This window comes from Phacochoerus africanus, chromosome 2 (assembly GCF_016906955.1).
Source record: "Phacochoerus africanus isolate WHEZ1 chromosome 2, ROS_Pafr_v1, whole genome shotgun sequence".
Taxonomy (NCBI): Eukaryota; Metazoa; Chordata; class Mammalia; order Artiodactyla; family Suidae; genus Phacochoerus; species Phacochoerus africanus.
The window spans coordinates 196896699-196918080 of NC_062545.1; the positions used below are offsets into that span (position 1 = coordinate 196896699).

Here is a 21382-nt window from a genome sequence, read left to right on the forward strand (position 1 = left end):
CAGGCATTATAATGATTAAAGTACAACTTCAATGATCAGATCACTGGGAAAGAAGTTTTTCTGAATTCACGGTTTAAAAAGAAAAATACAGGTTTTTTTTTTTTTTTTTTTAAAAGGACTGCAGCCTCGACATACGGAGGTTCCAAGGCTAGAGTCGAATCAGAGCTACAGCTGCTGGTCTATGGCCACAGCAACTCAGGGTCTGAACCTCGTCTGCGACCTACACTGTAGCTCATGACAAGACCAGATCCTTAAACCCCACTGAGCAAGGCCAGGGATCAAATTGGCATCCTCATGGATACTAGTCAGGTTTGTTACCACTGAGCCACAACAAGAACTCCAAAACATAGTTTTATAAAGAAATAAAATCCTAATGTGCATGCCTAATGTAGGTGTTAAGTTAGGCTTTGAAGTCACAAGAGCATTATGTGACGTCTTTAGGTTAGTGGTATCTGCAGACCCTCAGGGAGGCCTTGAGATCTGATTTTACATGGCCTTCAAAGTCAGAACTGTTTTATGACAGTACTGCCTCATTTGCTCTTTTCACTGTGTTGACATTTGCACTGCTATTTGTAAAAGCAATGATGGTTGAAATTGCTGTTGCCTTAGCACAAATCTAGTGCCAAACTGGCCTGGTTGTCACATTTTTCACTGCCATGCGCTTACAATTAAAACAAAGAAACAAAAGCCAATTTCAATTAGGATAGTCTCGAAGATGCAGCAGAAGTTACTAATTTTATTAAATCTTGACATTCAAGTACACTTTTAAAAAAATATTCTTTGTGATGAAATGGGAAGTATGCATAAAGCACATCTGCTGTTGACTGAAGTACAGTGGTTGTCTTGTGCTAAAGCATTTGTGTGATTTTTTTTTTTTTTTGAGCTGCAGGCTAAACTAGCTGATAAAATCAGAGCATTGAGGCAAAAATTTAGAATTAGAATTTTTTTTTTTTTTAAATATTATTAGGGCCGCACCTGTGGCATATGGAAGTGCCCAGGCTAGGTGCTGAATCAGTTACAGTTGCTGTCCTGAACCACAGCAACAGTAACTCTGGAGCCAATCTGCATCTGTGACCTACATCATAGCTCATGGGATTGCTGGTTAACCCACTGAGCAAGGCCAGGGATTGAACCCACATCCTCATGGACACTAGTCGGGTTTGTTCCCCCTGAGCCACAATGGGAGCACCTAGAATTAGAATTTTTGAAAACTTGTACCTGTCTTTTGTCACCTTGAGCTTTACAGCTCCCCAAAGCTTAAAGTTTTTTTTGAGAAAATTTGAGACATTAAGGAATATGACCTTGATTGACACTGTATAATAAAATGTGTCAGCATTTGAAAAGTCTCCATAACTTGGTGAACAGTATTTTCCAGTTGGCCAAAGAATAATGTTAGGAAACCATGCATGGATAAAGATCACCCAGAATGTGAGGTAGAGGATTAGATTTTAGTGTAACAGAATGAAAAATTCATTGATGAAGTTTCAGATTCTACATTGCAACTTATCTTTAAGAATTGACTGTCGAATTTTGGCGTAGTATCAAAGAAGAGTATCCACAGTTAAATGAAAAGGTGATATGTATGAAAATATTCACCTTTTTTTCATACTAGTAAATGTGTGTGAGGCTTGATTTTCTTTATATACTTCAACCAAAACCATACATTACAACAGACTGAAAAAAAGAATCTTTTTTTAAATATACCATTAAAGAGATTTATGAAAGTAAAAAACAATACTTCTCTTTTTAATAATTTTTTGGAAAGTAAAGTTGTTTTTCACAAAAATATATTATTATTAATGTATGGTGTATTTTATTCTAAAAATATATTAAATTTTCTGTTTTTATTTCTTTCATGTATATATCTTATGTAAACAAAAGCTTTTTGGAGTCTTCAGTAATTTTTGGTGTAAAGGAGTGAGACTAAAAAGTTTAAGAATGCTGTTTTAGGCAATAATGCCAGTGGTAATATGTATTAGTCACTGTGCAGAGAGCTTTATATATAAATTATCACATTTAATGTTAGAGAAGGGGATGGGGGGACGGGGAGGGATGGACTGGGAATTTGGGGTTAGTAAGTGCAAACTATTACATTTAGAATGAATAAGCACTGAGGTCGTACTGTATAGCACAGGGTACTATATCCAATCTCTTGAGGTAGAACATGATGGAAGATAATATAAGAAAGGGAGTGTGTGTGTGTGTAAGAAAGGGAGTGTGTGTGTGTGTGTGTATGTATATATATATATATATATATATATCACTTTGCTCCACAGCAGAAATTGGCACACCACAGTCTAAATCAATTATACTTTAATAAAAAAGAAAAAAGAAAAAAAAAATCCTAGAGATTATCATCCCCATTATACAGTTGAAGCAACAGACTTTTAGAAAAATTAACTTGTCTAGGGTTAGTTAGGGAAAGAGCTAGGCTTTCAACCCAATGCCTATCTGTTTCTTTAAAGTACTGGTTTTGATATGCTGTTGTATACTACACCAGTATCTAATGCATACTTTAGCATAGATTTATTTTGCAAAGAGTACAAATAGTGATTCCCCACTGTTGATCAGAACAGTTATTTGAAGTTGACTCTGCAGATGAGAATATTCTTACTCTTTGCAGATGAGAATATTCTGACACACTCATATAGTGCTTAGAGGAGTGTAAATTGCTACAGACTTTCTGAAAGTAAATCGGTAATGAGTGTTGAAAATCCTGATGTGTTGGATATCTTTCGATCTAACAGTTCAACTTTTAGGAATATTTCTCCGTGAAATAATTGAGCAAGTGCACACTGATGTATGTTGTTTACATAATGTACATTGTGGCATAATTTAATAGAGAAATAATTCAGAAACTACTTAAATGTCTAATCATAGGATATTGGTTAAATTAATCATGAATAATGGAATTATTCTTTATAGATTATGTGCAATGAACTGCTTATAGCTTCTAATAATGGTGGCTTAGGTATTGTTGGTATAAATTATCCATATTGTTTGGATGATAAAAGTAGTTTGAAAAGGATATAAAAATATATGTTTATTGTACATGGTATGTTGTAGAAGTATGGAGAAAAATCAGGAGGTTTACACATTAAAATGTTAACAGTGGTTAACTGAATGGTGAGATTATAGGAGGTTTTTATTTGCTTTTTTGGCTGTGTTTTCAGATTTTAAATTTAAAAAGTCAAAAATCATAATAGCAACTGTGAGCTATAAGAATGGCCAGCATTGCCAGTTGATATTAAAACCCACTAAGCCCTCCATCAATTTTAGTATTAGAGCTTTTTATGGTTTTTGATACTGTTTTGAGTGGATTACAATTTGAAATTAACTATAATCTATTTATTGCAGCTTGTATATGAATTTTTCATACGATTTTTGGAAAGCCAAGAATTCCAACCCAGTATTGCCAAAAAATACATAGATCAGAAGTTTGTATTACAGGTAAGTGTATTCTTGTGGTTGCATGTATTTATTTTTCAGTATGTCATTTTCTCTTGATGTTTGTTAAAAAAATCTTGCAGTGACAGTTATATCACCCTGTAAACAAATACATATATGTAAGTTAGTTTCCATTATTGCCTATTAAAAGTAATAGATACCTCTTTATTATGCTGGAAATTACTCCATTTTAAACAAGGAATGCTAGTGCCTAAATCCCTGCAGTTTTCTTTCTTAAAATTTAACTATAAAAGAATTTCATATACCTGTAACACTATTTTGAGTGAATCTTTTTTTAACTCAATGAATTTTATTATATTTATAGTTGTGCAACAATCATCACAACCCAGCTTTACAGTATTTTCATCCCAAACCCTCATCCCATCCCTCCTCCCCCAACCTGTCTCCTTTGGTAACAGTAAGTTTCTCAGAGTCTCTGAGTCAGTATCTGTTCTGAAAAGTTCATTGTTTCCTTTTTTTAGATTCCACATATAAGCGATAGCAGTGACGTTTGTGTCCCACTGTCTGACTAATTTCACTAAGCATGATAATTTCTAGGTTCATCCATGTTGTTGCAAATGCCATTATTTCATTCCTTTGTGTGGCTGAGTAATATTCCACTGTGAGTATATACACTATCTACTCCTCTGTTGATGGACATTTAGGTTGCTTCCATGTCTTGGCTATTGTATATGGTGCTGCAGTGAACATTGGAGTACGTGTATCTTTTTGAGTCATGGTTTTCTCTGGATAGATGCCCAGGAGTGGGATTGTTAGATCAAATGGTTATTCTGTTTTTAGTTTTCTGAGGAATCCTCATATTGTGTTTCGTAGGAGTTGCACCAATTTACATTCCCACCAACAGTGTAATAGGGTTCCCTTTTCTTCATACCCTCTCTAACATTTATTGTTTGTGGACTTTTTGATGATAGTCCTCTGGCTGGTGTAAGGTGGTACCTCATAGTAGTTTTGATTTGCATTTCTCTAATAAAGAGTGATGTTGAACATCTTTTCATGTGTTTTTTGGCCATCTGGATGTCTTCTTTGGAGAATTGTCTGTTTGGATCTTCTTCCTATTTTTAATGAAGTTGTTTCTTTTTTTTTTTTTTTTTGTATTGAGCTGCAGCAGGTGTTTATAAATTTTGGAGATTTTTTTTGCTTTTTAGGGCCGCACTCACGGCATGTGGAGGTTCCCAGGCTAGGGGTCTAATCAGAGCTACAGCTGCCAGCCTACACCACAACCACAGCAACTGTGGATCCTTAACCCACTGAGCAAGGCCAGGATTGAACCCGCAACTTCATAGTTCCTAGTTGATTCATTTCCACTGCACCATGACAAATTTTGGAGATTAATCCCTTGTCATTCGCTTCATTTGCAAATATTTTCTCCCATTCTGTGGGTTGTCCTTTCGTTTTGTTTAGAGTTTCCTTTGCTATGTAAAAACTTTTGAGTTTAATTACGTCCCAGTAGTTTGTTTTTGTTTTCATTGTCTTTATTCTAGGAGGTGGATCTGAGAAGATATTGCTGTGGTTTGTGTCAGAGAGTGTTTGGCCTATGATTTCCTCTAAGAGTTTTATTTTTATAGTGTCTAGTATTATGTTTAGGTCTTTAATCCATTTTGAGTTTATTTTTGTGTATGTTAGGCAGTGTTCTAATTTCATGCTTTTACATGTTTTCCCAACACTACTTATTGAAGGGACTGTCTTTTCTCCATTGTATATTCTTGCCTCCTTTGTCATTGATTAGTTGACCTTAGGCGTGTAGGTTTAATTCTGGGCTTTCTATCCTGTTCCACTGATCTATATTTTTGTTTTTGTGCTGGTATCATACTATTTTGATGACTGTAGCTTTGTGGTATAGTCTGAAGTCAGGGAGCCTTATTCCTCCAGCTCCATTTTCCTTTCTCAGGATGGCTTTGGAATTTTGGGTCTTTTGTGCTTCTAAACAAACTTTAAAATATTTTGCTCTAGTTCTATAAAAAATGCCATTGGTAATTTTATGTAGCTTGAAAACTTCTATCTACATAAGAATTTAAAACTGTTTCATACGTCTGTTAAAATTGAGTAGCTGTGGTCTAGAGCATAAGTAACCTTTGATAAATAATCAAAGTCAGGGTACTGGTGAGCTTTCATAGCTTAGGAACTAACACAGCTTAATTACTTTAAGATTCCCTTAAAGTAAGTAACTTTCACCTATCTATTTGGAACTTCTTTGTGTTTTTATTGATTTGTCATGTTACATTTTATAACTGTAGATCATGTATTTTTATCCTGTACTTGGGTATTTCCATGGGTCCCTGAGTTTTTAGGTAATATCTTCTTGTTCTTGATGACATTCTTCTATAAAAGTGGGTACTTGAGCCAACTAATGCATGGATTGTCATAGCTCCTTTCTAACTGATTAATGAGATGCCATTTGTAGGAAAGAATAAGTATTTCTTAGTGAGCCAATATGCAGAACTTGAATTTAAAACATTACTTTGGAGAGTTCCCACTATGGCTTAGTGGTAAAAAACCTGACTAGGATCTCTGAAGACAAGGATTTGATCCCTGACCCTATTCAGTGGGTTAAGGATCCCGAGTTGCTGTGGCTGTGGTGTAGGTTGGCAGCTGCAGGTGCAGCCTTAAAACAAACAAACAAGCAAACAAAAAAACCTCATTACATTGGCAGGAAGTTGATCTTCTGTGCCCTACCTAGATAAAGATTGATAACCTTGGTGATGACCTTATTCCCCTCACTTAATTAAATTAATACAGTAGAATTTTGGGTATATTAGGTTGAGAAGTCTTGGAATAGTGAGGTTCAAGAAGTAGATAGGTCAGTAAATCACTGGATTCATGGATCACAGGAAAATAGGCAGATGGATCCAGATCCTTACCAGGGAGGCAAAATGCATTTCAAGCAAAACAAAAGCAAGACATAACAGGTCTGTGACCACAAGTTAGCAGTAGCTCCTGCTTCTCAGCACTGATGAAATAACAACGTTCTCTTATATTTATGGTAAATTAAAGTGCCCACAAGGATCAGATAATGATTCTGTAGTAGAGTCCTTGTTTAGTTGCCATGGAAACAGTAAACCCTGTGATCTTACATGAAAAGCATGCATGCGGAGTCAGTGCGCTCTCCGTGGTAGATGAGTTCTGACAGTAATAAACCTCCTGAGATTAAAACAGAGAAACCCACACATGGAAGGTACATTTGGGGTTGTCTCCTCTAGTTCTCTACCCAGTGGATCAGTTTGCTTTGAAACCCTGATAAGGGGTAACCTCTGCCTGCCCTTTTTCAGTGAGAAAGAACCACATGCCAGTTGTTCATTTTTGTTACAAAGTGCTTTTTTATGTTGAACCTTCCTATATACCTTGTACCATTTGGCCTTATTTCCTCAGAGTAATCCCTTATAGTCCCTTAGTATATCACTGGCCCAGGCACAATCTTTTATATTTACCTCTTGCCTCCTTTTCTTCTGGATGGCATTTATGGCTCAGGTGCTTTGAGGCCTGTTTATAATAGCCAGATATCCAGATGTCAGACAAGAGGAGGAAGAACAGCTTCCACTGAAGGGAGCTTTGACTCTGCCTCTTTCTTCAGTTATGGCCAAACGTTTTTTTTAATTCCAGTAGAAAAATTTTTTTCTCCCCAATTCAGATTTTTTTGTGAAATTTTTTGTTCTAAAATCCTGTTCAGGATGAACTAAACCCATCTGCCTTCTGGATCTAGCCTGCCATCTGCCAGTATGCTATCCTCTGCTTTAGCCCTGTCTCATTTGTCAGTTTTTGAAGTTTTTGACATGTCTCCATTTGTCTTCCAGGATTCCATCTATGTCTGAGCACAGTGTCCTGAGCCTGGGCAGTCCAGTGCAGCTTAGCAGTGGGGTTTCCATTCCCTTGTCTGGATGCTGGGTTTCTTCAAGGGGAAGTCTCATTAGCTCATGCTCTTCTATGACACTGCTAACTTAGGTTCAGTAGGCTTGTGGTCTTAACCGACTTCTAATTTGGTTTTGTGCATGTTGTTGTAAACCCATTTTTCGTTGTTGCTGTCCATTTTGCAGTTTGCTTTTTTATCTGACTTACATCCCTATGGAATATGTTATCTCCCTAGCTTTTTGAAGTCTTTCTGGATCTTGATTCTGTCATTTCACCTATTCACTGTGCTTTTCATCTTTATCACATCTGTGACTTTCTTAAATACGCCAGCAATTGGCCTCATCTAAGCCACTGAATGAAATTCTTACACTAGCTAGGACTGGGTCAAGGCCTGTAGCAATGCCTTTAGAACGTCCCTCTATTTTAGCACAGATTCAGCAGTCAGTAGCCTTTGAATTCCCTCCTTGAACCAGTTAGAAATTTACCCTAGAAGGTCTGCATCCTTGCTTTTGAAATTTTGGTTTATAAGGAGAGTTGTAGATACTTTGTCAGGTGCAGTGTTTTTATCATATTTTACCTGGTTTTTACTTGGCTTTTAGTTAGGACTCTATGTTTGCAGCATTTCCCTCATCTGCAGGCCTTGGCACTTTATCATAAAAAGGAACGCCATTCATCCTCCAAGGGCCATATGTGAAACTTTTGGGGCTATACTGTTTACTGGTAATGTTGTCCTAAATACTTGAAAATCATGGTATTGCGTCTCCTGCATTTTGCCAGAGACAAGTAATACAATATAAATAGTGAAGCTTATCCACTTATACTTTATGTTTTCAGTTCCTGCCTCATTTTTTCAACTTTTTTACTTTCTTTATCTTCCCTCTGCTGGATCTGTTGATGAACTCAGCCTTTAGATCAGGGCTCACCCCATTGCCTGGAACATCAGGAAAAGGTCAGGCAGGGTAATGGTGGAATCAGCCACTGAGTGGAACTTGAATGTATCATATGACTAACCAGTACATTGACGGTCCTGTTGGGGATGATCTTTGGTTGCCTGTCAGCTGCCATCTTCCAGATTGCCCTGTTCATACATGTTGGTAACCTGTAATGTTGGCCTCCTAATCCTTTTCCTTCCCTAGATTTGCTGATGACTCACCCCTGGACCTCAGTGCCTTCTACCAGGGGGGCCTCCCTCCCCCGCCTGCTTCTCCTAGGCTTCCTTCCTCTGAGCTTTGGTCCTGACTTGGGACCTGCTGTCTATGGGTGGGCCTTTTGAGACTGAAGTATTATTACTGAGATTCTACCCTCTTCTCCACCATCCCACCCTACCCTCCTCTTCCTCTGACCAACGTTCCTTAATTGGCCTTGAGCTGGCAGATCCTTTGTATGCCTGTATCCCGTGGTCAGCTGATTCATTTTGCACATCCTCACTTTTCCCTCTTTTTTTCTCTCCCGTACGGACTCCCCTGGTGCTACCTGGTCTTAGTCTGGTTCTCTTGTGACATGGGACCCTTATACATTTCCCTTTTGCAAATCAGGACGACGTTTACCTTGTTCCCTTTCTTATTCTCTGTGGATTCTGGGAGATCTTCAAAAAGAGTTTTGGTGATCTTAACTCAGTCAGTTAGACAAGTTTATTCTGGCTGTAATATTTACACTTCCTTTCTGTGGCAGCTAGCTGTATTCTTTACGATCTATTCTGACTCTCCTTCTAACATCCACAAGAGCAAAATAAGAATTGAGCTATTTTAATATGATGTAGTGGAGGAAAAGCTGAAAAGCTGTGGATTTGAATCCTGATTCTCCTGTGTACTCTTTTTTATTTTATTTTTTGTCTTTTCTAGGGCCGCACCCGCGGCATATGGGGGTTCCCAGGCTAGAGGTCTAATTGGAGCTCTAGTCTCTGACCCGTGCCACACCACAGCAATACCAGATCCAAGCTGTGTCTGCAGTGTAGACCAAAGCTCATGGCAATGCTGGATCCTTAACCCACAGAGTGAGGCCAGGCTTTGAACCTTCATCCTCATGGCTTGCAGTCGGATTTGTTTCCACTGTGCCATGATGGGAACTCCCCCTCTGTGTACTCTTTAGTATATTTTGGGAGCTGAGAATATGAGCTGTGGATAAGAAGAAACTGCATTCAAACCCTGGCTTTTCTACCAACTTGTAGTGTGACTTTTAGCAAGTAAATGCCCTTGCTACCTGAACGTGAGTTTCCTCATTCGTGACATGAGGATAGCAGAATAAATGAGATACTGTTAAGTAAAATTTACTATTAAATTTGCCTGATGGAGGTGGCACTATGGATGCAAGCATGGTTTCCTACTTTCAGTCTCAAACAGATAACTGGAAGCTGGGGCAGATTATTGACCATTTGAGCTTCAGTGTTTTCTTCTGTTAAGCTGTCTCTCTTACATCAAGTTACAGTAACAGTTGCCTCTCTTACAAGTTACAAAGTAGGCTGTTAGGATGATAAAATAATATGACTTGTAAAAATGTCTGCTGGTGTCATATGTGGGGCATAGTAGTTGGTCATTAAAGATTAATTCCTCTTTTCACAACTTACCATATTGTATTACCTGGCCACATTGGTAGGATATCTTATTTTTCTTGATCCCAAGGTTAGTTTTAAAACCTCCAGCTTTTGAAACAAAACTTTAGAATTTATATGAAACTTACAATACATCTTGCAAAAAAGGCTTGAATAAATACAGAAATGTATATTTCTAGATGGAAAGACTTGCCATCATAAAAATGTCCATAGAATCTCCAAATTAATCTATAAATTCAGTTGCAATTCTAATTAAAATTTCAGTGGTTTCTTTCTGTGAAATTTCAGAGTTCATGAAATAAAAACTTTTTTGTCTTTTTAGGGCCTTACCTGGGTATGTGGAGGTTCCCAGGCTAGAGGTTTTATCAGTTATAGCCGTTGGCCTATGCCCCAGCAACATCAGATCTGAGCTGTGTCTGTGACCTACACCATAGCTCACAGCAACACTGGATCCTTAACCCACTGAGCGAGGTCAGGATTCGAACCTGTGTCCTCATGGATACTAGTAAGATTTGTTTCCACTGAGCCATGATGGGAACTCTTGAAATAAAAATTTTTTGAAAAAGAAAACTAATGACATTTCATTATATATTAAAATGTACTCCAAAGGTACATTAAGTAAATCAATATGGTATGGGGACAGGGGACTAGAACATAATAGAGACTTGAGTGGAAAAGACCCTTCTTAGTATGCCATAAAACTCATAAAAATGTACAAATAGATACCTACATACATACATATATATTAAATTGGTATAACGCTCTGAAGAGGAGACTTGATAGTATTCTGCTGACTCCATTTGTGACTAAGGAATTCCAAGACAAATAGATATGTACACAGAGCATGTACAAGGATATTGAATGCATCATTATTAATGATAATTAGAAAATTGGAAACAGTTTAAAGGTTTCCCAGTAGGGGGTTGGTTGAATAAACTGTAGACATTCATGTCCTAAAATATTCATCAGTCTATAAAAAGAATGAGGTACAGCTACACAAAACATGAATATTATGGAACAATATGGTATTTTGAACCTGAGTCTGTTATTTTAGGGAAAATGCATCAAAATTTTTAGATAGAGATGTATCAAATTTTTGTGAGTTGTCTGGTAGGGTATAAGATTATATGTGATGATCTTCACTTCCTAATTTTTATATTTCTCTATTTTTTGCATTAAAAATAGTGAACCTTTATAAGACCATACCATTCTTTTATAAAAGAATAGAATTTTTTTCATTTTTTATGTATTTTAATATCTGAAGCTTGATGGAAAGCTTTTTCTGTTGCATCAAGAGCCTCCTTCAATAACATCTTATTTTCCTTCCTTCCAAACGTATAGACTGGTTTGGATTCAGACTCTCATTTCTTAGTGCATGACCTTGAGCAAGTCATATAACTACTCTACACCTCAGTTTCTTCATCTGGAAAGTAGATACAAAATATCTATAATATGATAGTATGTTATAAGGTTTGTTGTGCAGATTTAATAAGTGAATACCTACGTAAACACTTAGAACAATTCCTGACAATAGTAAGTGTTTAGTAAATGTCCTGTAGTTGCTGTCACTACTGTTTTTATTAGAATCAGTTACTGTTTTGAAAATTGTTCTTTCACCATTATTTTCTAGAACAACCTCAATCTAGAAGTTATATGGTGTTAGTCTATCGTGTCTTACCTAGCATGTTATCAGTATTTTTTGGCAGGGGTGTAGGGGGCACACCTTCAGCATAAGGAAATTCCTGGGCCAGGGATTGAATCTGTGCCTCAGTAGCTACCTGAGCCACAGCAGTGATAATGTTGGATCCATAACCCACTGAGCTGCCAGGGAACTCCACAATTTTTTAAAACCCACTTTTACCATTCTAAAATATCAAAAAGCCCTTTGGTTCTTCTTTGGTGTGGGGATCTTTTTTTTTTTTTTTTTTTTTTTATTTTATGGCTGCCTCTGTGGTGTATGGAAGTTTTTAGGCCAGGGATCAAATCCAAGCAACAGCCGTGACCTCTGCTGCAGCTGTGGCAATGCCAGCTCCATTAACCCAATGCATTGGGCCAGGGATTGAACCCAAACATCTGCAGCAACCTGAGCCACTGCAGTTGTATTCTTAATCCACTGCGGCCATGGCAGGAAATCTAGGATTTTTTAAGATGTTAAATATGGTCTTCTGTAAATGGATTCTCATCAGTTCTACTTCACCAACTGATTTCTTCCAGTCAGTGTCAAAAGTAAATGTTCACTTAGTGGCAGGAGCATATACTTTTTAGCATGTGAGAACCAGGGGAAGCGTAGATACATAATGAAGTAGTCTGGGTGTGATAGAAAGGAGTTGATGGAAACATTGGTGCCCAGAGAATTTGGACCCTGCTGCCAATCTGCTCTTCTTAACTGTTGGCTGATTGCTGAGTGAACCAAGTGTTGCTAGATTCTTTTGATTTTTTTTTTTTTTAAGAGAACCTGGAAATCTAGATTTTTGTGTGAGCCAGTCAAGACTGTTTGTGACTTGTACCTCTGAAAGGTTTGCTCTCTTTTAAGAATGGACTGGCTTGCTTAAATTTCATAGTAATTTTTGCTAACTCTAAATTTGCATAACCTTTAGCATTTCTTATTTCCTTAATCTAAGTTTTTACGACAAAAAAATCTGTCAGAGACTTATCAAAGGTAGTCGATTGATTACATAGTATACTGTGTCCTTGTAATGTTAATTTTAGACTTAGGTAACTTAGCTGTAAGTGTGTAGGCTTGCCTAGACTTATGAAACAACTTTGTCTATTCCCAATGTAGATAATTTTCATTTGTGTTAGGACGGTTGGGAAAATGGTTTCTTTCTGACACCTCCCTCTCCTAAGATCAAAAATGAATTGTCAAACCTTGAATTATTTCATCGGATAGATTATTGTAACAAGAATTTAGTAGCATATTTCTAAAGACTGCTTCCCTCTGCAAGTCTGAAAAGTAGTCAGTGGTTGCTAAGAAACATACTATTCAAATATCTCCATAAACATATGTACTGCTGGAGATGGCTGTTTAGTAATTTGTACTTCACATTTGCAGTTATATTTAGCTGGAAGGTGCCATAATTATCATGCAAATTATGCAAATAATCCAGCCTGTCCTTAAACAGTGACCTTTTGTTATTATGTTTTAAAAACTCAAGAAAAATTGAACAGGACACAAAACCAAGCCATTAAAGAATTTTAGGTTCTAAACTAAATTTCATGAGGCCTTGAATCTCAGCTCTGATACAAAGAACTATTTTCCAAATAAATTCCTCGAATATGTCAAAATGTTTACATTTCTCTAAGAGTCTATAGCAAATGCAACTTTATTTCTACCAGGAATTTTATCAGATAGCCATTACCGATTAACAATAAATCACTTCATTCCATCCTAACCTGTAACTTAAAAACCTTAAAAAGGGCTTTGCTGCTCTGCCTGCTGCATCCTAAGCTGGCTTGGTGGGCACGCAGCTTGTGCAGGGGGAGAAGGCCCCTAGCCTAGAAGGACCTTGCTCATGGTTTCATGCTTTGCTCTTGCTGTCTTGAAATTCTTAATAATGTTTGATCAAGGAGCACTACATTTTCATTTTGCCAGGGCCTCAAATTAATGTAGCTACTTAGTGCATCATTATGCAACATAACAGCTCTTTCTTGAAATGCTGGCCACTTTGGTTGTCTTACAAAATTTAAATCTCGGTTTTCTTGAATCAGTTAGAATGAACGCTTATGGGAGAAAAGAATGGACTTCTCTACTTTGTAGAAAAGGCTGAAATTAGGAAGAAAATAAAAGCATGTGACTTGGCAGAGTTGTTTGTGTTTGGGTGACTTATGAAATTTTTATACACCTCTGAAATTTTTATCCTGAGTTGGAGGGGTCCTGAAGTCAGAATTACTAGAAACTTATAATGTGCAACCTCTGATCCCTTGTCCCCACTGTGCTTTCTCAGTGGATTCCCATAGGTCAGTTCATGTCATAGTCGGTATTCTTGAGTTGCTGTAATTTTGATACGGTCACAGTTTCCTCAGTCTGTCTCGCTGTAGCAAAGCATTAGAATAGAGCGTGTTTTACGGTAAACGAATTTGTAGTGAAAGTATGTTTTCAGGGAAGGGAAGCGAGGACTCACCTGTGCACAGGTTAAAAAAGAGGGCCTGACTCACTCTGAAATAGTCTTTATACCCCACATTGCGGACCTGAGTGGAGACCCAGTTTGATCTTCTGATTGGTCTTTGTCAGGATGCCTTATTTGCATGGGAACCAGATTATAGAGTTGGGGTGAGGAGTGGGTGACATTCCTTCCCCAGCATGGAGTGAGCAACCCAGGTTGGTCAAGGTGGGGAAGGGGCATTACAGCTTTGGCCTTTGGGGACTTAAAGCCTATAACAATTCACTGGAGCCAGGCTGCTTTTTCCAGGTGCATTATTATCCCATCAAGGTTAAGGTATTAGGAAGATAGTATTTTTTCAGGTAGCAGAATAGCTGAAGTTAAAAAGCAAAGCTGGAAATGTAGAGATTAGATTTAGTTTGGATATCATTTAGAATACCAATTTCATTGATTTACTCTTTGTTTACATGAAATAGAGCCAGGCAGTTACTTCTTTATTGTAGAAGAGGATAATGGGTTTTTTGTTTCAAGTCTTTTGTTCACATGGTTTATAAAGAAAGATAGCAACCCCTGGCCCAGAGTCTCATTCCCTAGAGGAAACCACCTTTGAGTCTTATAGCTGTTTCCTTGTAAGCATCTCCATTCTTCTAAAGAGCATTCTTACTGCTGTTTCTTGATGTTTTTTTCATCTATTTCTGCTATAAGCCATTACATGTCCTTTCTAGATCTCCCTCCTCTATATCTTTCCAGTGCAGTTGTGTCACAAAATTTAATTAAGTCTAACTGCAGTGTTTGCTTAGTGTGACTGTGTACATGTTGTTCAGAGCCAAGGCATACATTATGCTATAATTACATTTCTTGTAGGACTTCTTTTTTTAAAATTCCTAGAATGAGTCGTTGCCTTATCTTTCACTTACTTGCTTTCTTATGTAGTGGTCCCTAGCTCACCCACTAGTCCTCTGAGTGCACCATGCAGCTCTTCTCTGCTCTTCTCTCTGTTCCTTTCCTTCCCTTGGACGCCTTCTTCCTGGAGTATCTGGCATCCGGCTCTTCTTGGCCCTGGTTACTTTCTCTAGGCTGTGTCCACAGGGCTCATCCTGGGACTTCTTTTGTCACTCTTTTGGATTATGTCTTTACTTGTTTTGTTTCCTCTGTTTTGGTGGAATACATCCTCTAGATTCTTCCTAAGAAAGTGTGAATTGGATGTAAATTTTTTGAGACCTCCTTCTTTGAAAATGTCTTTGATTTGTTCTACCAACATACTTGATTGACATTTTGGCTGGGTTTGGATTTATTGGTTGAACCCATCCTCCCTCAGAAGTTGAAAGGAATTGCTCTGTTGTCTTCTAGCTTTCCGTGTTGGTGTGGAAAAGGCCTGTGCCAGCTGAATTCCTTATCCTTATCCTTTATAGTGACCTATTTTCTCTGTATGCTTTTAAGATCCAGTGTCCCAAAACTTCAAAGTGTTGTGCTTTGGTGTGTGTCTTTTGTTCATTTACTGTGCATAGGACATAATGGCCTTCATCTGTGTTGAAACTTAGGTCCTTTTTCCCTAGAAAATGACATTATTTCTCAGATGACTTACTTCTCTTAAATTTCTCTGTTTTTCCATCTCTTTACCTATTTAGAATGCCTGTTAGTCATGGTATTGGACCTTTTGGATTGATCCTCTAGTTTTCTTATCTTCTTTCTATTGTATACTGTCTTCATCACTTGGTTATACGTTTTAAGGTAGATTTGCTCATTTTATTTTATTTTTAAATTTTATGACTATACCCATGGCATATGGAAGATCTTGGGCCAGGAATTGAATCCGAGCCTCAGCTGTGACCTGTGCAGCAGCTGCAGCAATGCTGGATCCTTTAATCCCCTGCCATGGGGCAGGGATTGAATCTGCACCTCTGCAGGGACCCAGGCTGCTTCAGTTGGATTCTTAACCCACTGCACCATAGCAGGAACTTCTAGGTTTGCTCATTTTAACTCTCCTGTCCTTCTGAAATTTTTTTATTTCTGTTAAATCTTGAATTTCCAAAAGCTCTATTTTATTTTCCGAATATTCATCTGTATTGCATCCACACTTTGCCTCAAGGATCCAATAGATTCGTTTATTTCTGAAGATGTTACAGGTTCTTTTTTTGCAGTTTTTTTCTGTTCCTTGCATTATGGCTATTTCCTCTGAGTACTGTATGATTGTTTTGGTCTCTGTCTTTTATGTTAGATTGTAACATAGTTACATGTTAGTTTTTAAAAAGCCTCTTAGAACCTGTGTGTGTGTGTCTGCCTGCATGTGAACGTGCACATACAAGTGGGAGACACTTGGCACATTGGGCAGAAGTCTTGCCATTTCATTGAGAAACCTTCAGATATCAGTGTATCTATAGATGTTTCCTCTTGAGGCTGTCATTTCCCCCCGAAAGACACCTTAGAGAAGGGGCTGCCAAAGGTCTCTCTCTTCAGCATGCAGAGTTTTATTATATCCTGTTATTTTCAGTAAGTGTGTTACTTAGCTGTATCCCATGCCTCCAAGACTAGACTTGCTCCTTTATTCCCTCCAGGTTATGGTTGTAAATCTCTGGTACATGGCATGGGACAGAGGGTGAGACAGAGAAGGGGACATGAACCAGAGAGAGGATGGGGACATGGATGAAACAGAGGATGGGACATGGATGGGGACAGAGGATCAAGGACAGAGGACTTGGTCAGGGGATGAGGACAAAGGAGACAGAGGATGGGGACAGGATCGGGAACAGAGAATGGGACAGAGGACATGGATGGGGACAGAGGGTCATGAGGTCTTGTTACTCTTTCTCCAAACTCTGAATCAGTTCTATTTCTAGCTCTGCACACCCTTGCCATCAAATGTATCTAGTGCCTTCCATTCTTAAGCCTTTTAAGGATTGTCTGGTGTGAATTGGCTTGCTTCTGTTGGCTTCTCTTCCTGCTGGCAGAATGGAAACACACTTAGAATGGAGAAAGAGGAAACCTAAGACAGTGACCTCTTGGCATCCACTTTCCATCCTTGAGAGATGTGCAAATTTGTGTAATCTGCTCTCTGACTCTCTCTGCCCTATAGCCTTCTTCCATGTTTATTCCTTTCCTCTCATTTTAGGGAGTCTTTGAGAGGAGAGAGGTTCTTTCCTCCATGTCTAATTGGAAGACCCTAACTACTTTGTTCATTTTGCCCTTTTCATTTCACTGTACATTTATTATGAGGTTCAAAGGAGATTCTTTGGCTCAATAACTAGACAGATCCTCTCTGTTAGCTTCAGGAAGGCTGGCTTTGTAAACTGGGAGGCAGTATGTTGACAGGTCTGTCTTTGCTCTATAATCACCTTGGAAACTCTCCAGCTTCTTGTCTTTGACAACAGGCTGCCTGTTATTTTGGATGGAGTCCACCTAGACATTTACAGATACTGGATTGTATTTTCATTGCTTTTTTTCTGGGGGGTGTTTGGAGTGTATACATGACTAAGCACACAAATATTACTTTGTTTTGGAAATTAGAGCTTATCTTGCTCCCTTCATTTGAGGCCTGTGTATTGTTTTATTCTACCTTTTCTTTTGTCTCATATATCATAAAATCATCAAGAATATATTCTATAAAGTAGCAGTAATTTATATACTGCAATTCATCTTTCTCATGGAATGTAGTGTATGTGCCTTTAAAACTGACTCAAGTTAGGTGCCTGGTAATACATTTTTCTTTGAGGGCCTAATGAAAACACTAGTTAAATAATTTGTTTAATTATCATGTCTTCATGAAACTCTTAAGATTAGTAAGAGTAGATTCAAGCATAGTTGATTCAAGATTTGGTAACAGTACACCCCCTCAATCCCTCTCTTATGTTAGTTGCAGATTACTCATTAAGCCCTTTTACAAGCATTTAAAAATAGAAACCAAATAAAAACAGAACCCAAAGGTTAGTTATTTCCATTGACAAGGAATGCAGTGGGTAGGTTAGAAATCTTATGTCATTTTGTGTAGGTACTAGGGTAAGAGATTCTGGGCCCACACGGCCATTTTTGCCTACAGAGTTCACATCTTTCTTTCTTAGACCATTTCTTGTGGAAATGTGTAGTTTACTTTTTATTGCTTTGCTCTGGGCTCCAAGTGTGTGTGTGTGTGTGTGTGTGTGTACATTCAGCAATGAGGATGATCCCTGGCATGTGCAAAGATTGATTGATTGGCTAATTGACTGACTGCATGACTAAGTGGGCAGAGGGATGGCAGGTATTTTAGTAGCACCTTTTATTTGATAGGCTGCTGGCGAAGGTATGTGTTACTGAATCTGCCAATAAACACTTCCCTCACCTCCTGGTTCTTCATGGCTGCCATTCCACTTGTCCCAAATAGAGATGTGTCTGTAGATTTGTATTTCTGTGGTATGCTGTTCATTTCCCTGCATCCCTGTCACACAAGGCTCTGTAAAAGCAGCATCTGTGTTACACATCATTGTTTCCCTGACACCTTGCCCAGTGGATGGCTCTTTTTAGGCAGGTATATTCACTTGAAATATTCATTTTTTTGAATGGATGGAAGGATGAATGACATTGGATAGTCAAACATTTTGTCTGTCTCACTGCCCAGTTTTGAAAACCACCCTTCAGTTTGTGCCTCCTGCCATTATTCAGAGGGCCTTATTTTTGCCTTATATCTCTGTCTTTTGTTCAAAGAAAAGCACCAAACAAAAGTAGATAATTTATTTGATTGCTACCCACAAATATTCTTCTGCTGTCAGTTTCATGTCTTAATTACCTGAAATCATGCTTAAGTATGCCCTGATAGCTTTTCTTTTTTGGTGATGAGGGTAGTCTGCATTGAGTTGTATGCTGTTTTTATGTTCTTGAAATGTTTTGCTATAAAGTCAACATTAGAACTTTGAGTTTTGTTCTATTGCAATGATAATGAATGCACGAAGAACTCAGTAAAATTCAAACCAGTCTCCAAGTTTGTTCCTCAACTAGAGGAACCTGAGCACTGTCATTTAAAAAAAAAAAAATAGCAGTTTTATTGAGATGTAATTCATAGTCTATAAAATTCAGCCTTTTGAAGTTTACAATTTAATGTTTTTAAATATGTTCCACAGAGTTGTGTAACCATCATGATTATATAATTGCAGAAAGCTTTTTATCATTTCCCAAAGAAATGTCACAGTCATTAGCAATCACCCTTCATTCCGTTTTCTGTCTCAGTGGATTTGCCCATTCCGGATATTTATATCAGTGGAATCACACCATATGTGGCCTTTTTGTGTCTAGCTTCTTTCACTTAGCATGATGTTTGATAGGTTCCTCCATGTGGTAACATATTTCAGTACTTCACTCCTTTTTACAGCTGAATAATACTCCACTGCAGCATGGTTTGCATCAGCTGATGAGTATTTGGATCATTTCCACCTTTTTGCTGTTATGAATCATGATGCAACAAACATTTCATGCACAAGGTTTTGTTTTGACATATGTTTTAAATTCCAGTAAGATGTGATCTTACTAGGATTCAGTTATTGACTTTATAAATTACAAATGATTGGGAACTTTAAAAAATGTTTCCTGTGTAACATACATATGGAAATCATAAATGTTCACCTCAGTGAATATTTACACAACACATGCATGTGATAAGAACGATAATCTTGAAAGAGAACATTGCCAGTATCACTGAGCAGTCTTTGATGTTTGCTTTGGGTTAGGTTGTCTGAATGTACTTGTATGCTCTGGGAGAGCTGAAGGCATGCTGTAAACTTGGAGCATAAGCCCAGGAGATGATTTATGTTTAGAGTAGTGTGGTGGTTGAAATTGTGGACTCACAGGCTGGACTGCTTGGGTTCAAATCTCATCTCTACCACTTGAGACCATGTGCATTCCTGGGCCCCAATCTCCTCTTCTGTTAAATGGGGATAAAACCTTATAGAGAGCAGTAATATCAGTAAATTCTTTAGAAAAGTACCTGCTGATCATGCTAGGTGCTGTATATGATGTGTATGTGTTACCTTTTATGATTATTATTATTACTGTGTATCTATGTGTTACCTGTTGTGATTGTTGTTATTACTGGGTATCTCTTCACCAGAGTATGAGCCCCGTCTGTCTTATTTATCCCTGTACTCCAGAGACTAGCATTATGCCTGGCGTGTAATAGGTACTCAATGATTTTGAAGGAAGGGACTTTAAACTACTCAGTGGCAGAATTCCTCAATCCTTCCCTGAACCCCTTTGACCTCCGCACTGTCTTTTATTCACCACAGCTTTTGGAGCTGTTTGACAGCGAAGACCCTCGGGAACGGGACTACCTAAAGACGGTCTTACACAGAATTTACGGCAAGTTTCTGGGTCTTAGAGCATTTATCCGAAAACAGATTAACAATATTTTTCTAAGGTAAGTGGAGGGTGGGGGGAGAAGGAGAAGCACAGTTGGTGGTTTTATAAAAGTATTAAGTAATCCTCAAATATTTGAACATGGTGAACCGACCTGACCTGTCTACCTCTCCCCTCCCTCCCTTCCTCTCCCCTTCCCTCCTCTTTGTCTCTGTCTCGCCTCTCCACTCCTCTGTCTCTGTCTCTGTCTCTCTTTTTAGGTTTGTTTATGAAACAGAACATTTCAATGGTGTTGCTGAACTGCTGGAAATACTAGGAAGGTAAGCACATCTCTATCTCATTGTTCATCTCGGATGAATGTAGTTCTGAAAATTCAATGGCATAGGGACACACTGCTCTGGACCGCTTGCTTTATGCATGTCGGGTCTCTCATTTGTGCTTAGAGCATGTTTCCCAACTGACTCTGTGAGAGACATTTTTGTGTTCCTCTTGGTCCATAATTATACATTGCTAATTCTTCTAGAATGACTGAAAGAGCTAACAGTTTATTCATTTCTATAGAGACAGGTCATCTCATCGTAGTCAGGCCACTTTCTCCAAAACAGCTTATTCTCGTCAGTTTCTGGGCTACCTGTCCTCTGCCATGTCTTTTGAAAACAAGTTTATACTGAATTGGAAAGGTTGCCATTTCAAAGGAACCATGTACTCAGGCATGGTCCTGAAACAGCTGCTACCTGGAGTAGTAGATGAGTTGGAAAGAGACAGCTGTTGTGTGGGTTTCTACACACGAGGGAGGCTGATATAACGGACAGTGTGATGACTTGGTCTCTCCTCCTAATGTGAGACGGGAGGGAAGGTGGCGTCACCTGGTTCTCTCTGAGACGCTCTGGCTGGGTTCTTATCCTAGGGTTTCTTGGCCTGATTAGAGGTTTCAGAGAGGGGAGCAATGATGTGTGGAAATGGAAAGGATTGTCGGTGAGGAGGGCAGGTGAGTATTTGGAGAAGGAAAAGAGGGAAGGAAAAGTAGAAGTTGTTAATACAAAAGCTTTGGAGAACCATCCAGCTGCAGGTAAGAGCTCAGGAGCCTTTGCTGGGAGGTCAGAAACAT

At 38.3% G+C, this 21382-nt stretch overlaps 1 protein-coding gene across 8 annotated transcripts in view; it reads left to right on the forward strand.

Moving 5' to 3' along the window:
* The window catches only part of PPP2R5E (protein phosphatase 2 regulatory subunit B'epsilon), a 150975-nt gene that overhangs the window by 110022 nt on the left and 19571 nt on the right, over positions 1–21382 (forward strand). For 6 of the 8 annotated variants that reach the window (XM_047767529.1, XM_047767531.1, XM_047767530.1 and 3 more), the window contains exons 5-7: positions 3358–3450; positions 20205–20335; positions 20535–20594. In XM_047767529.1, the coding sequence (XP_047623485.1) occupies positions 3358–3450; positions 20205–20335; positions 20535–20594 (284 nt within the window). Of the gene's footprint in view, positions 1–3357; positions 3451–20204; positions 20336–20534; positions 20595–21382 lie in introns of those variants that run through there. The other 2 variants (XM_047767532.1, XM_047767533.1) reach the window with 2 other exon arrangements.